Consider the following 14334-nt stretch of genomic DNA (forward strand, 5'->3'; position numbering starts at 1 on the left):
CTGGGGTTCAGGCTAACCTGAGGTTCATACTGTATGCTTCACAAGTGCTCTGTTATTCAGGTGTAGCTTCTCATCTCTAACATTGGGTAACACCAATGCACACTATGCACCTTGTGTGAAAAAAAATAACACAGGAGTGTTAAATGTTTCCTCTAGGAAAATTACAAAATGAATAATAACATTTTGTGAAATGTGATAAATGCCACCAAATCCAAGGCTCTGATCCTGCTCTGGGGCTCTACCCATTCCATAGACATCCCACCCCAGGGCTGCTATAGAGTCAGAGCTCATGCAAATGGGGCCCTCCCTGTGCTGATGAAAAGCAGCCCAGCCCTGAGACCCTGCAGCTCTGGGAGAGGAGCCCCAGCCCCAGGAGGGCCAGGTGTCCCCAGTTGGTCATCAGGACTCAACACACACAGCTCACCATGGAGTCTGGGCTGAGCTGGGTTCTCCTTGCTGCTCTTCTAGGAGGTGATTGATAGGGAACAGGACACCCTAGGGTGTAGGGAGTGTGAGAGGGGTAGCAGTGGATGTGCGACAGGTGCCTAACCAGGACATCTCTGTGTTTGCAGGCGTGCAGTGTGAGGTGCAGCTGGTGGAGTCTGATGGAGGCTTTGTGCAGCCAGGGGGTCATTGAGACTCTCTTGTGCAGCCTCTGGACTCACCTTCAGTAGCTATGATATGAGCTGGGACCGCCAGGCTCCAGGGAAAAGGCTGCAGTGGGTCTCAGCTATTAGTAATTGTGGAAGCACGTACTACAATGACTCCATGAAGGGCAGGTTCACCATCTCCAGAGACAACACCAAGAACCTGGTGAATCTGCAAGTGGACCGCCTGACAGTCGAGGACTCAGTCCTGTATTACTGTGTGAGAGACACAGTGAGGGGAAGTCAGTGTGAGCCTGACAGCAACATCTCTGCAGGGAATCAAGAGGGGTAGGGCTGCAGGGGCTCAGGACACCAGGGGCTCCGGATCCAGTGCAGGTTCAGCGCTAGGAGCAGGTATAAAGGAAAGGGAAGGGCTGCTTTCCAGTGAGGTGTGGGGCTTCCTCTCCATTTAGCACTGCACTCTGGGCATGAATCTCTGTGGACTCAATTCTATGTTTACCTATTAAGTGTCTGGATTAGAAGCATTTCTGGAAAATGAGGGAACTACACTCATATGCATAAAGGGCAAAGAGTTATGTACTGTGGCTCACCCAATCCCTGATAACTAATTATAATTATTTTCACATAATTCACATAAATCCACAAAAGAGGCTCGTCTGGCCTCCACAACTCAGCCCACACCCCCAGGACCCCAGATGCCAGCATAACATGATGTGCAGGTGGGTGTCAGGCAGTAGAGGCCTCCTGAATCCACAAGAAGAAAGGACAGGCCCCTGTGGGGTCACTGTCTACACCAAGCTCACAGCATCCATGTAGGGGACCCCACACAAAGGTAATATGAGCCATGAAGCCCACATGGACGTGGAGCATCGTGATGCAGGACACACCTTCCAGGGGACATAAATCCTGCATCACCTCCATCTGCGGGTGTGGAGAGCAGGGAGGCCTGTCAACAGGGCAGAAGTGGTTTCATAGAGCCAGGACAGGAGGCTGGTTCAGGGGTTACTGTGGGTCAGGGGTGTCAGGGGTGTGGGTCCTGCTCCCAGGAAGGGCTTCGGCAGGGGCTCCCATCTCCCACCTGCATGTGAGGAGGGGAACACGGCTTCCTATCAGATTCCCATGTGTGGGCATAAGGAGAATGGGGGGAATGAGTGTTGGGGCAGAGAATTGCTTTCTATGTTTTCGAGTGATGTGAAGAGAAAACAAGGCAGCAGGAGTCGTCACCGAGTGAGCTCAAAGAGGCCCCTTCATTCTGCAGAAGTCGATGTGCTGTAAAGCACGGGTGCCCCCTTGTGCGCCTGTGAGTATATCCAGAGCCATTCTGGTTTGTAAAGTCACCTTCTGCATCTGGGTGACGTCATCCAGAAATAGGGCTGGCGAGGAACTTGTTACATTCACAGCACAACATGCTGTGCCAAGGTGTCTTTTTTTAGATTTACAACTATAGTAACAGCTCCTGGAAGGAAGATAGCCAGGGGATAAATCTGCGGATGTGGAGAGCAGGGAGGCCTGTCCATTTGGGATGATGCCAGCAGAAATGTACAGCATCCCAGTTGTGTGTGGGCCACGGCAATGTTTGTAGTTTCTGTCCTAATATGTCAGGGGCGGCCCCATGTACAACCGCCCGTCCAGTTTGCAGGGAGATAGGACCAGCCATATTCCCCACATATCCAAATGGTTTCTTCTGGCAGGGGGTCGGATGGCACGGTGCCCACATGGGTGTAACCATCCCACCAGCACTTAGGGGTGCAATTACCACTGACATTGGCACACAGTTCTCTGGGTAACCAGCCAACCATGAGACTGGGTATGGAAACCTGCTGTTCAGTGCACAGCGGAGCTATGGTTTGCAAGGTTACATGTGTACTAGACATCTGTCCCCACCCATTATACACGGTCCCCTCCCAGGCAGAGTGTGTGCTGATTGACGGATCAACTGCTCAGTCACACAGTTTTGCTACACCTTCAGCATCACTGTGATTCCATGCTCAAAGGTGTTCCCATGCACAGGTTGGCAGGAGCGATTTCCACAGCAGTCCGGCAGTGATTTCCATGGGCAGTTCCATACACACCCAGCAGTGGGATACATTATGTACGTTGGTGACAGTACGGGTCCGTGCCACCAAGCTATTACTCCCTGTCAGCCTGGGCAGAAAGACAGGGCAGACAAAGACACTATCAATGGTAAGTCCCGGTTCTCTGGGAGGGTACAAGTGACCTTGTCATCTTGTGACAAAACAGTGGCTGCCTGGGGGCCTTGCTGGTCTGTGATACCAGACCACAGTGCCCAAGGACACTGGCATAGCATCAGGTTCAGCCTTCAACAGAAATTGTGGTATTGGACACACTCACATGACCAAAGTCCCTGCCAGTATGGCTGTTGCCCTCTCCGGCAAGAAGGCAGTCCATTTAAAAGGCCACTTTCCTATTCATGGGGTAACTTGTGACCCAAGGGTCAGCCCTCCCTCCATACCTCATACAAGGTGACCCATGAATGTCCTTCAAACACCAAGGTCCATGGCCACGTCCACTCCTCTGACTGGCCAGGAGACAACATATGTGGGGCAGGAAGGAGCAATGTTTCTTCCAGCAACTGTGGCTGCAACTCACTGGGGCCTTATTTCAAATATTTCAAGATGTATGGGAGAACCACCACCGACCTCCCTGTGGGGCTTTCCCTGTTTTCCCTGGTGGCTCACTCAGCAAGCGTACTGCTACGGGCAAGAGCTTCACCCACTGCATCCATGCTAACTGTTTCAGTCCCTCTTGCATGGGTACCTGACGACTATGCGGATAAAAGGAAGTGCACTGAGCACATGTTTGCACCATTTGTTTTGCTTCAGAAAACGACATCAGAATGTTATATCTCTGGGCAACTTTACCCATGTTACTAGGGCCTACATGCCCTAGTTTCTTATGCAACCATGGCCCCATGTCTGTAGGGGGCATTCCTGAAGCATACAAGCCCTGGCCAAGGCAATGGCCACATCATTCACAGGACTTATTGCTGGGTGGTGTCCTGACACGCATGTATTAGGAGCCCTTCCTTTAACCCATGGGTCCACAGGTCCTTCCACATTGTTTGTCCCCACAGTGGGTGATGGCCAATTCCCGAGGCCTGTGCTGCCCACTGATGCAGCCAGACAGTGAAGCCCCAAAACCCAGCCCAACTGTCAGTGCAAATGGTTATCAGACCTGATCCCCTAGTCAAAACAAGCCACATCACCTATAATTCAGCCCATTGGCTGGATTGCCCTACTCCGAACTCATACCAGAACTCTTCCTGTAAGGGCTGAATGGTGATGTCCACCCATGTCAGTGGGTGGACCTTTGGGGGTTCATCTTTATACCAGGCATCCACTGGTGGTGTCCCTGTTCCCTCCTCAGAGGGGCATAGCATTGACGCTTCCACACTCAGTAAGGTGGGTGCGGATCTAACCGCAAAAGTTAGTGGTCCCAGACTTGCTGCGATTCCTGTGAAAGGGCTTTTAGAGAATCTAGCCGGTTGTTCTAAGTAGGTTCCCCATTTGGTCAGGGTGGGTGTCTGCGCAGCCCCAGTCTCGGGAGCTGTGGCCCAGGTTCGCACCCACCCCTCAATCGGGAGGGCAGTAACCACCTGTACTGCTTGCATTCCCGTGACTCCTTCAGGAGCCCGTAAGGCAGCATACACGCTTCCAGCTGTTTTTCCAAGAATGAATGGAGAATCTCAGTTCCATTTTACAACTGAGGCTGAAACTATTGGGGCTTTGTGGGCCCTGTGCTTCTCCCATAATCCCCACCCATACCCATCCGTGCTGGCAGACACCGTCAGCAGGAACGGTGTGGAGGGGTCAGAGAGCAACGGTATGGAGGGGTCAGAGACTCACAGTGCCTGGGCCTCAGCCACTGCTGCTTTTGTCTCAGCAAAAGCCTTTTCTATCTCTGGTGCCCAGTCCCATGTTTCCCCTCATGTTATAATGGATGCAGTGCCTTCAGCAACACGGCTAAGTGAGGGATAAACGTTCCCCAATACCCCAACAGTTCCTCTGTATGTTTGTAGCTGCCTAACATTTTCTGGGGTGTTACTCTTGTATTTTATCAATCACTGCTTCAGGTAGTACTTTTGTCTTACCCAACCAGACACACCCAAGAACTTGACAGAATAACCAGGTCCCAGCACCTTGTCCTTGTTGACGGCCCGTCCCCACCCCTGGAGGGCCTGGTGAAAACTGCGAGCTGCAGCTTCTAGATCTGGGAGAGAATCAGAAGGCAACATTCTGTCATCTACATAATGGAACACCTGAACCGAGGGTGGAGGGGACCAGGTGGCCAGGCTACTAGCTACCAAACCATGACACAAGTAGGACTGTGCAAGTATCCTTGCAGGAGGACAGTGACTATCTATTGCCGGCCCTCCCACATGACGGTAAACTGATCCTGGATTTCTGTTGCAAAGTCAATAGAAATGAAGGCATTAGCCAGATCCAACACAAAGCGATATGTCCCCAACATCACAGTCAGTGTATCAGTCAGGTCAGTAATGTGTGGTAATGCAGCGTTCAATGGGGAGTCACTCTATTTAGTTCCCGATAGTACACTGTCATTCTCCAGGTGGCATCAGGCTTCTTCACAGGCCACATGGGTGAATTAAAAGGGCTGTGTGCCAGGAGGTTGATGTGAACTTCCTCCAAGAGCCACATGTATCCACTAGTGCCAACACCTGCTGTCCATTGTGTGGGGACAATGGCAAGTTTGACAAATAGCCTCCAGTACCCGGTGTGTCAATATGCTGGGTACCTCAGCCCCACACCTAGTGGTGGAAGAAATCAGTGTGCAAGGCACAGGTTCCTGGTCCGCCACAGTGCTCACCCGCACCTGCTTCGAGGAACTGGGCAATAGCATTGGTCTGGATGCAATGGCTCCCAAGGTCCCATCAGGACCTCTGAATGCTGTCCATCAAGCTCTCATGAGCCAAAGCAGCTGCCAAAGGTCAGTGCACACCTGTCTGTGGCTCACTTCCAGCGGGGTCCTACTGCAGCTGTCTTATTTATTTTTTCCTTGGGAAGCTTCACCGCGGTAGTTCTCACTTTGGTCGCCTGAGGTCGCTTTACTTCCACGTCTCCCAAGTGAGCTAACTTGGACACTGCTGTGTATTCTTCCAGCTGTCATCTCACAGTCACCACATCCAGGCAGTTACAGATTAACACAAAAGCTGCTTACACTGTTTGGCCAAATTCTGCAATTCCATGGCCATGTATGCCGTTAGTCAGGTAGCTATCACGGGGCCACCTGGCTGGGCCGCTGACCCATGGGTTCCTGCATCTCCACGTATAGCCACACTGCAGGGTGAGCATGTAAAGCCAATGATGCTGTGCCACCACCGGGGCTTCCTGCTGGTGATGAGTACGGGGCAGGACTCACCGATCTCTGTAACGCACATTAGATGTTGTCAGCCACCGCCCGAAGTTCCCCTCCTCCTGTAGGAGCCGCTGCCACTCAGCAGTTTCATGAGGGGCATGACGGATGCCCATCAGGAACATCCACACCACTTGCCCAGCCAACTCCCAGGGGGCCAAAGGAACTATGGGCTCTAGAGTCTCCATGGCATCTATACAGTGCCTGTGGTCAGCTATACACACTCCCAATCCTTGGCACTGCCCAAGCGGTCAAGTATGATGCCACCGGGTACCAAACAGAGGATGGGAGCCACATCTGCTCCACACACACCACCGTGTCCAAGGAAGTGGAGGGAGTGCTGCCCTTGGAACCGCCTACCTCGTTCTGCACACAGCATCAAGTGTTGGGGTCTGGGGGGAGCCTTTGAGGTTTGGGGGCAACACGAAGAGCAAAGAAGGCAGCAGGAGTCACCATGGAGGGCGCTCAAGCAGGTCACTTTATTCTGCATCGAGCTGTACTTCTTATGCAGCTACAGTGCTAATTCATGGTTACATAAGCGTTGAAGATGCACACGCATGTGGCCTTCGTGGCCAGATGTCTGTCCTTCAACGCCCTTATCTAGCTCCTTTCCCATGGGTACAGCATGCTGTATTTTCAGGTTTCTCAAGGCCAGACATATCTAGCTCCATACAAGGCCAGACATATTCAGGGTAAAGCAGCAGACAGCTGTTCTCATAGGACACTAGGGAAAATGGGGGGCTGGGTTATCCCTACAATGATCCATCAACAGCCTGAGTCTACAGGAAGTATGTTCATATGTCAGCAAGCGATAATAATAGCAAAGTAATACTAATAATGCAATTGTCCAGGGGTTAGTTCAGGATCGGGGTGGAAGCTGTCTACTCCCAAGTCATGACCCGATTATGAAACAGGTGCATCAGCCTTGTGAGTCCAAACATCAGAGGCTTCCACGGATCCATGAGATTCATCAGCTGACAGGCTCCCTCAGAGCAGCCTTCCAGTTGTTGGAATTATGTATTGATTCTTCAGGGGATGCTATTAGGTGAAAACTGTAACTACCTCAAAATGTGCACTTTGACACCTAATGGCCAATATGCTGTGTTCAGAGGCGGGGCCTCGGGGAGCAGTCAAGTCAAGAGGGGGAGCCCCATGAATGGGATCAGGGCCCTCCTGAAACAGCACTGAGAAGGCTCCCATGACCCCTTCCTCAATGTGAGGTCACAGGAGGGACAGCCCCCCAGGGACGAGGTTCTCCCAGTCACCAAGCTGCTAGCACCTGATCCCAGGAGCCAAAGCCCCACAACTCTGAGAAATAAATTCCTGCTCTTTATCAGCCACCCAGTCTGTGGGTCTTCATTACAGCAGCCAGAGCAGAGGATGACCCTGGTGAGCCGTGACACAACACACTCTCCAGTTTTCACTGCTTTGTTACTATTTAACATTCCTGATAAAATCCCTTCAGTGAGGTTAGAGGATGATCTCCGATGCTCGTCCCAGGTCACAGAACGATCTGCTCACTTGGAACAGAAGCTGCAGGAGCACAAAGAGCAGGAGCCCTTTCAGGGGATGGTCATGCATGGTGGGGGCACAGGGGGCTCTGGTATGGGGAGGACAGTGCCTGGGCCCCACCCACCCTGGTGTGGGCCTGCCATCCAGTGCCTCCAGGTTTTCAGATGGAATCCACACACACCCCTCATGGCTCTGATGTGGGGAGAGAACTGATCCTGACAAATCCCAGAGACCTTCTCCAGGCAGACATTCAGGGAAGGACACTCCTGACCTGTGTTCTGGGGTAGGAGGAGATTCCTGCCTGCTCTGGACCCAGCATCATGTGATGCCACCTATGGGGTGAATAATACTGAACAGGGTTGTGTTTCACAGAAATGTACTGGGGACAATGCATCTAAGAAGGAATTTGGGTCAGGGAATGTGCTCCATGGAGCAGAATTGTGAGGGTCACAGCCCAGAGCATTTCCACTGGGTCCTGCTGCTTTATTATGAAGACATAATGCCCTCCACACACATGAACAATCCACTGTGATAAGAGCAGGATATGCTGCAAATGCCACAGGAAACAGACAGTATCTGCAGAAGGGAACTTGGGGACACTGAGAGACAACAGTCACACCAAATCAGAGAAGGGACAGCTGTGCTCTTTTGACATCTTCAGCTTCAAGACTGAACTTACAACCTTTCCCTGGCCTGAGACACTTTCTCTCTCTGCCAGAGGTTCCCTGTCCTCATGGGATTTGTGGGTCATCAGGTGTGTCCCAGATTTCCACCAGACACACAGACCAGGAGTGAGGAAGTGGGGGTCCTGCAGGGACCTGGCAGGTGCAGCCCTTGGAAAGCAGGGAGTCTGATGCTGGGCCAGATGCTGGACGCTGGGGCCCATGGACAGGGGATCAGAGAGGAGGTGACCAGCAGGGTGGAGCCCCAAAGATGGACAGAAGTGAGTCCCTCATTGTGACCAGGAGTCCTTCAGAAGCCAGGCACCACTCACGAGCTGGACTCACTCACAAGCCCCGGCTGCCCCACTCCTCAGGTGACCCAACAGAGCAGCCTCCCCTGAGTCAGCTGGTGGGGAGCTGCCTTACCCTGTCACCCTCAGGGGTCTCCTCTCCAGGCCTGGGTTTCAGGGGACACAAGGCTTCTGTGTACTGACTGTGCCAAAAAGGAACAGGGCTCCATGTCTATATGAGGGACACCTTGTCCCACTCTCCCTGGGCATCTGCAGGGTCCGAGTGCTGCAGGAACAAACACACGGGCATGAACGTGCTAATCAATGCTTTGGAAGGTTCTGTGTGGTTCTGATGGAGAGAGGAAGTCACTGTCCCCAGGCCTAGAGTTAGTGTGGTGTCACTGCCCTTTTGCTAGACACAGGAGGGGCAAGTGTGGAGTCAGTAAGAACACCACCTTCTATCTGTGTGTGTGTGTGTGTGTGTGTGTGTGTCTGTCTGTCTCCTGGATTGTAGGCAAGCAATGGTTGTGTATGACGTCCATTTGTGCACATATATTCAGATGGTATCTTGACCAGAAGAGCCTAATGGTCCTGAGGGTCTGGACTCACCCTTGGTGTGGACTGCCAGGGCCTCTCGCAGCTCCAGAGAAAGTGCTCCCTGGTTGGCATGAAGTCCCCCCTGGTCTCTGTGCAGAGCATGTGGGTTTAGTAAGGGCCCTTCTCTGTATCAGGAGACCATATCAGAAGCACGTGGTGCCATGAAAGAGCACCTGAGGGAGGACACAGCCACTTACACTGGACGACAGGTACTGAGAGAAATAGGCTCGGTGCCCAGACAGGATGCCCTGAAGGACAGGGACTGGGCTGCAGGGGGCGCTGGCTCACCAGGACAGGCCTGCAGCCCTGGAGCAGGTGCAGGGAGTGAGAAGCCCTTCCCTCCTGGGGCATGGCACTGACTTCCTAAAGAATTGAAATACAAATTAAAGATGCACACAGACAGCTGCTGTGAGTTATAAATACCCTCTTCTTTAAGAAGTGTTTACCTAACCTGATAAGGCAATGGAGAGCCACCGGCAAAGCAGACATGTCCAGGGTTTCTTGAAATCTGAGTAGGAAGAGCTGCAGGATGGGGAGGGATTATTAACTGATTGGTGCAGCATTAAGAGACAATGTGATCCCAGGAGTAAGACACTAAGATTTCAGAACCCAGCACAGGCTCAGGAGATCTATGTGCCGTTCAAGGTGGGCTCACAGGGAATAGGAACTTTGGAGGGGCTTGTTCCCCAGTATAAGGAACCCTGTCTACACTGAGCTCAGGGATGTGAATGGGACACATATCTGCAAACAAGGACTGGGATTTCTGTTCCTCAAACCCCTGCTCCTCACTACCTGCTGGTTCTCAGGTAGGACACAGCCTTCCCTATAAAGTATTCTGCCTCATGAATATGCAAACGAGCAGGGGTGCACTGGTTTAAACATGGGCATGTCTGTGCCCTGAGAGCATCAACCCAGGAGTGCACCCTACAGAGCACCGCCCTTCACCATGGACTGGAGATGGAGAGTCCTCTTCCTCCTAGCAGTGGCTGCAGGTGAGGGGCTCCCCTGTCCCTGGGCTAAGGAGGGGACAGGGCCAGTCAGGGGCATGTCATCCCCTCCCATGTCCTCCTGCAGGTGTCCATTCCCAGGTCCAGCTGGTGCAGTCTGGGGCTGAGCTGAAGAAGCCTGGGACATCTGTGAAGGTCTCCTGCAAGGCATCAGGATACACCTTCACCAGCTACTATATAAGCTGGGTGAGGCAGTTCCCTGGACAAGGGCTCGAGTGGATGGGAAACATCAACCCTAGCAGTGGAGGCACAGGCTATGCACAGAAGTTCCAGAGCCGAGTCACCCTGAACATGGACACGTCCACAAGCACAGCCTTCATGGAGCTGAGCAGTCTGAGACCCGAGGACACGGCCGTGTATTACTGTGTGAGACACACAGCGTAAGAACCCACATCCTGAGGGTGTCAGAAACCCTGAGGGACAGGGGGTGTGCTGGGCTGAGGAGGGACAGGGGACGATGACTTCCTGACTCCCTCAAACCAGATCAGGAAGGAGACAAAAATATAAATATGTCACAACACAACACTAACAAGAATTTTAAAAAGAACACTAAAAGCAACAGTTGTTTCTTGCCACTTGAATCTGTGGAAAGGCCAATGAATATCTCAGAGTGACTGAAATCCCTTTGGACCACTTGCTCTTTGCCTCCAGTGAACAGCTGATTTTGCAAGAAGTCAGAACATTAGCAGATAAATTGTGTTGCACACAAGGAAAACTCTGGTTTAGCAATCAATTTCCTAAATCCTAAAACCGATAGAACATTCGGGTTTCACCCAAAAGTCAGTTCTCCCATAAGTGTTGGATTCACCCCACCCTCCACCACACACTGTAACCTACCATGGAACTAAAAATATAAGTTCATGAATGGCTTTCTTAAATTTACAATCATATGGCATTCTCCACCTTTTATCCAGGGGATTTGCCTCTCCTGTCACCTCTAATGGCATTTGCACTCTTGGAGTCTCAGGGCACCATTTACACTGCCATGATCTCAGACCACCAACTTATCTGGCTAGGCCCCCTCAACACCCTTCAGGCCTTACTGGCCTCCAGCAGTTCACCAGTAAACCTTCCTGGTTGAGATTTGTAACGTAAATGTGATGCTACTGTAAGCAGCAGTGAGAAGGCTGTTCCTGGGACACTTCATTAGACCAAGTCCCACGTTTCCTATTTTCTCTGCTGGAAGCTCATCCTGATCAAAGGCCCCTGTGAGGATGTCTTTCAGCCACGTCACATTATCTCTGGGCTGCACGTGCAGATGGAGCTGGGTTACTGTGCCGTGGAGGGCCGTGTGCATCTCCTGCAAAGGAAGAAGCCCTTCCCATCAGCGGCTCATACTCTCTCTCCAGAGATTCAGGGCAAGTCATCAGCCCCACAGCAGACTGTCTCCTGAAACACGGAGTCCTGGTCGCTGCTGCCTCACTCTGTAACACCTAGTCTTTCCCAGAATTAAGAAGGTAACTGGGACTCAGAAGGGACCAAATTCGTGGATCTACCTCCAATGTAAAGGACGTAAGCCCTTTGTCATCCCTCAGCAGCCAGTGGTCCCGGCCAGCAGGTCTCCCTCCTCAGTGCTCCCTGAGGCTCCCTGGCGCCATGTCAACCAGAAAGTAAAGCTCTCAGTTGCTTCACCAGCCAAGGGGGTCTAGGTGGGAACAGCAGGGACTGCACTTCAGGAGGAGCTGTGGCTCAGCCCTGGGTATGTGCAGGGAACACAGGACAGCGTGGTCCTTCCTGGAGGAAGGGGGCCTTGGGGGACTGTTCTAAGCAGAAAGCCCATTGGGGGAAACTGGGAGATCCAGGTGTCATGGCTACTCATTGGCTGGGTTGTAGCACCCTCTCATTGGTTGGACTGTTACCAGGGGAGGTGGAAACTCTTCCTCCTACTACTTGGTGTTAAAGCAGCCACAGGTGAGGGGCTCCCCATCCAGAGGCTGAGGAGGTGACAGGGCCAGTCTGGGGCACATCATCCCCTCCCACACCAGGTCCAGCTGGTACAATCTGGGGCTGAGCTGAACAAGCCAGGGGCATCCAGGAAGGCCTCCTGCAAGGCATCCGGATGCACCTGCACTGGCTCCTGCATAAGCTGGGGGCAGCAGGCCCACTGACAGGGGTCTGAGGGGATGGGATTGATCTTCCTCAGAAATGGAAGCACCAATACACACAGATATTCCAGAACAGAGTCACCCTGACCAGGGACACTCCCAGGAGCACAGCCCACATGGAGCTGAGTAGTCAGAGACCTGAGGACACGTCCATGTATCACTGTGCGAGAGACACAGTGTGAGAACCCACATCCTGATGTCTGAAACCCTTGGAAATGCTTCCTGACCAGCTGGGAATCCTGGGTTGGTAGCAGGTCCTAGGGCTGTAGGGCTTTCCTTGTCACAGTCTCCGAGTCCCTCTCAGCTGAGAAGAAGGCACGCTCAGAGCAGCATGACCACCTGACACTCGACACTGGGTCTCACCTCCCACCTATCAGGCCAACGGCACTCCATGACCTTCCCGCAGGGCCATCCTGCTGATATGTGAGAAGCCAGGCATGGGCAGCGGTGCCAGGTCAAGCTGAGGCCGCGTCAGCAGCTCCGTCTTCTGATTTCTCCTCTGTGGTGGGTTCCAGGGGAAGCACATCCCCATGGGCCACAGTCCTGCAGGTGTCCCTGGCCCTGAGGCAGCCCCAGGGGTCATCGCACAGCTGGGACCTGGGTGGGGAGATTCCTGATGTGAGATGCTCTCCTGGCACCTACTCATTTCACACGACTGCCAAGGGAAATTATCCCACACAGGGCATAAAACAAAATATATTTACCTCTAACCCTCTGCGGTCAGAAGGCTGCATTCAGATTCATGGGGCTGCAAACACAGTCCTGCCTTGTGTACACCCCCTGGGACACCTGGAGACTGTGTTATTTCTCTTCAGCTCCTAGACCTGAGTCCTGGCACCTACGGGCTCATGGCCCCTTCCTCCACCTCACAGCCGAGGCCTGTCTGTGTCAATGGGCACTTTACCCACTCTGGCTGTGACCCAGTCTCCCTGTGTCTTCCCCTGATGAAAGCTGTTTGATCACAGAAGGCGCCACCCCAATCCTCCATCGTAATATTTTAATCTCACTTTCTAAGTTAATTAAACACAACACAATACCTTTTGTCATTACATTAATATTCACTGGCTCACAGCCTATTCAAACCCCTTCACTCTGTCCTCATGTTCCCAAATTTTCTCAGCGATCTCACATGCCAAATAAACTCATCACATCCCAACATCCTGCAAAGGGCCAGCCTATGAAAGCATAAATTCATGTCCAAACTATTATAAATATCATCAACTCTCTCATCATCTAAGGTCTGCCTCAGGCTCACCTGCAGTAATGCTGACATGAATGGGGTTCACCATGCACCAGAGAAGGGGCCACATTAGGCCACCTGCATTAGTACATGAGGTGCACGTGCCAGCCTGGATCTAGGAAGGGGCACGTCACCATCTCCAGAGACAGCACCAAGAGCATGATGTGTCTGCACATGAACGACCTTGCAGTCAATGCCTCGGAGTTGGGTAAATGGAAGTTTCCAACCGGAATTTCTGCCTGGCAGTGATATTAATGTGCATAGGAAAGCATGTTTGCCTGTCAGTGTTCTGTTTACTGCTGCAGAGCCTCTTTCTGTTACAGGACTGTCTGTCCAGGGCAAGGGGTGCAGAGGAAGTGGCCATTCCCTCCTCCCCTTCATTCCTGGTACATAATTGGTCAGGCACCTTCCAGTCAACAGGGACCTACCCACGGGATTACCCCAAGATGAAGGACCTGGGGACAGGGGAGCCCACTGCAGTGGGAGAGGGAGAGAGTTGGGGAGCACAGAAGGGTGAGGGGGGCATAGGACACTGGGAGCTAGACTGAGACGTGAGAAATAAAAATTCTTTCCCAACCTCTCACTCTTGTTTACTTCGCTCTCATCACATTCATAGAGAACTTGAACAAGCTGGGCAATCCGCTTCCTCCCAGAGCCGCCCCTGGCCAGGCATTACTGTGCACAACACAGCGCGGTAGTGGGTGAAGGTGTCATGTGATCCTAGACACCCACCTGCCTTCAGGGAGGCAGGAGAGACCTGGTACAGGCGTCTGAGGACACCAGGGGGCGCCCAGGAGACACAGAGCAGGATCAATCCCTGCTGCTGATGCAGGTGGAGTTCAGGCCTGGCTTCCTGTACGCATGGGGTCTTCCTGTGCATGTATTTTCTCTCCACAAAGAACCCCTCTGGAGTCATGAC

General features: G+C 52.5%; 1 pseudogene and 1 gene segment (V, D, J or C); both read left to right on the plus strand.

Moving 5' to 3' along the window:
* Window positions 1–351: 351 nt before the first annotated feature.
* Window positions 352–939, plus strand: LOC118919461 (immunoglobulin heavy variable 3-66-like; annotated as a pseudogene).
* A 9070-nt stretch (window positions 940–10009) lies between these two features.
* LOC118919462 (immunoglobulin heavy variable 1-46-like) lies at window positions 10010–10454 on the plus strand. The segment is given in 2 exon segments: window positions 10010–10055; window positions 10138–10454. Coding segments are annotated over 2 exon segments (363 nt in total).
* The last annotated feature ends 3880 nt before the right edge of the window (window positions 10455–14334 follow it).

Source organism: Manis pentadactyla, chromosome 11 (genome assembly GCF_030020395.1).
Source record: "Manis pentadactyla isolate mManPen7 chromosome 11, mManPen7.hap1, whole genome shotgun sequence".
Lineage (NCBI taxonomy): Eukaryota > Metazoa > Chordata > Mammalia > Pholidota > Manidae > Manis > Manis pentadactyla.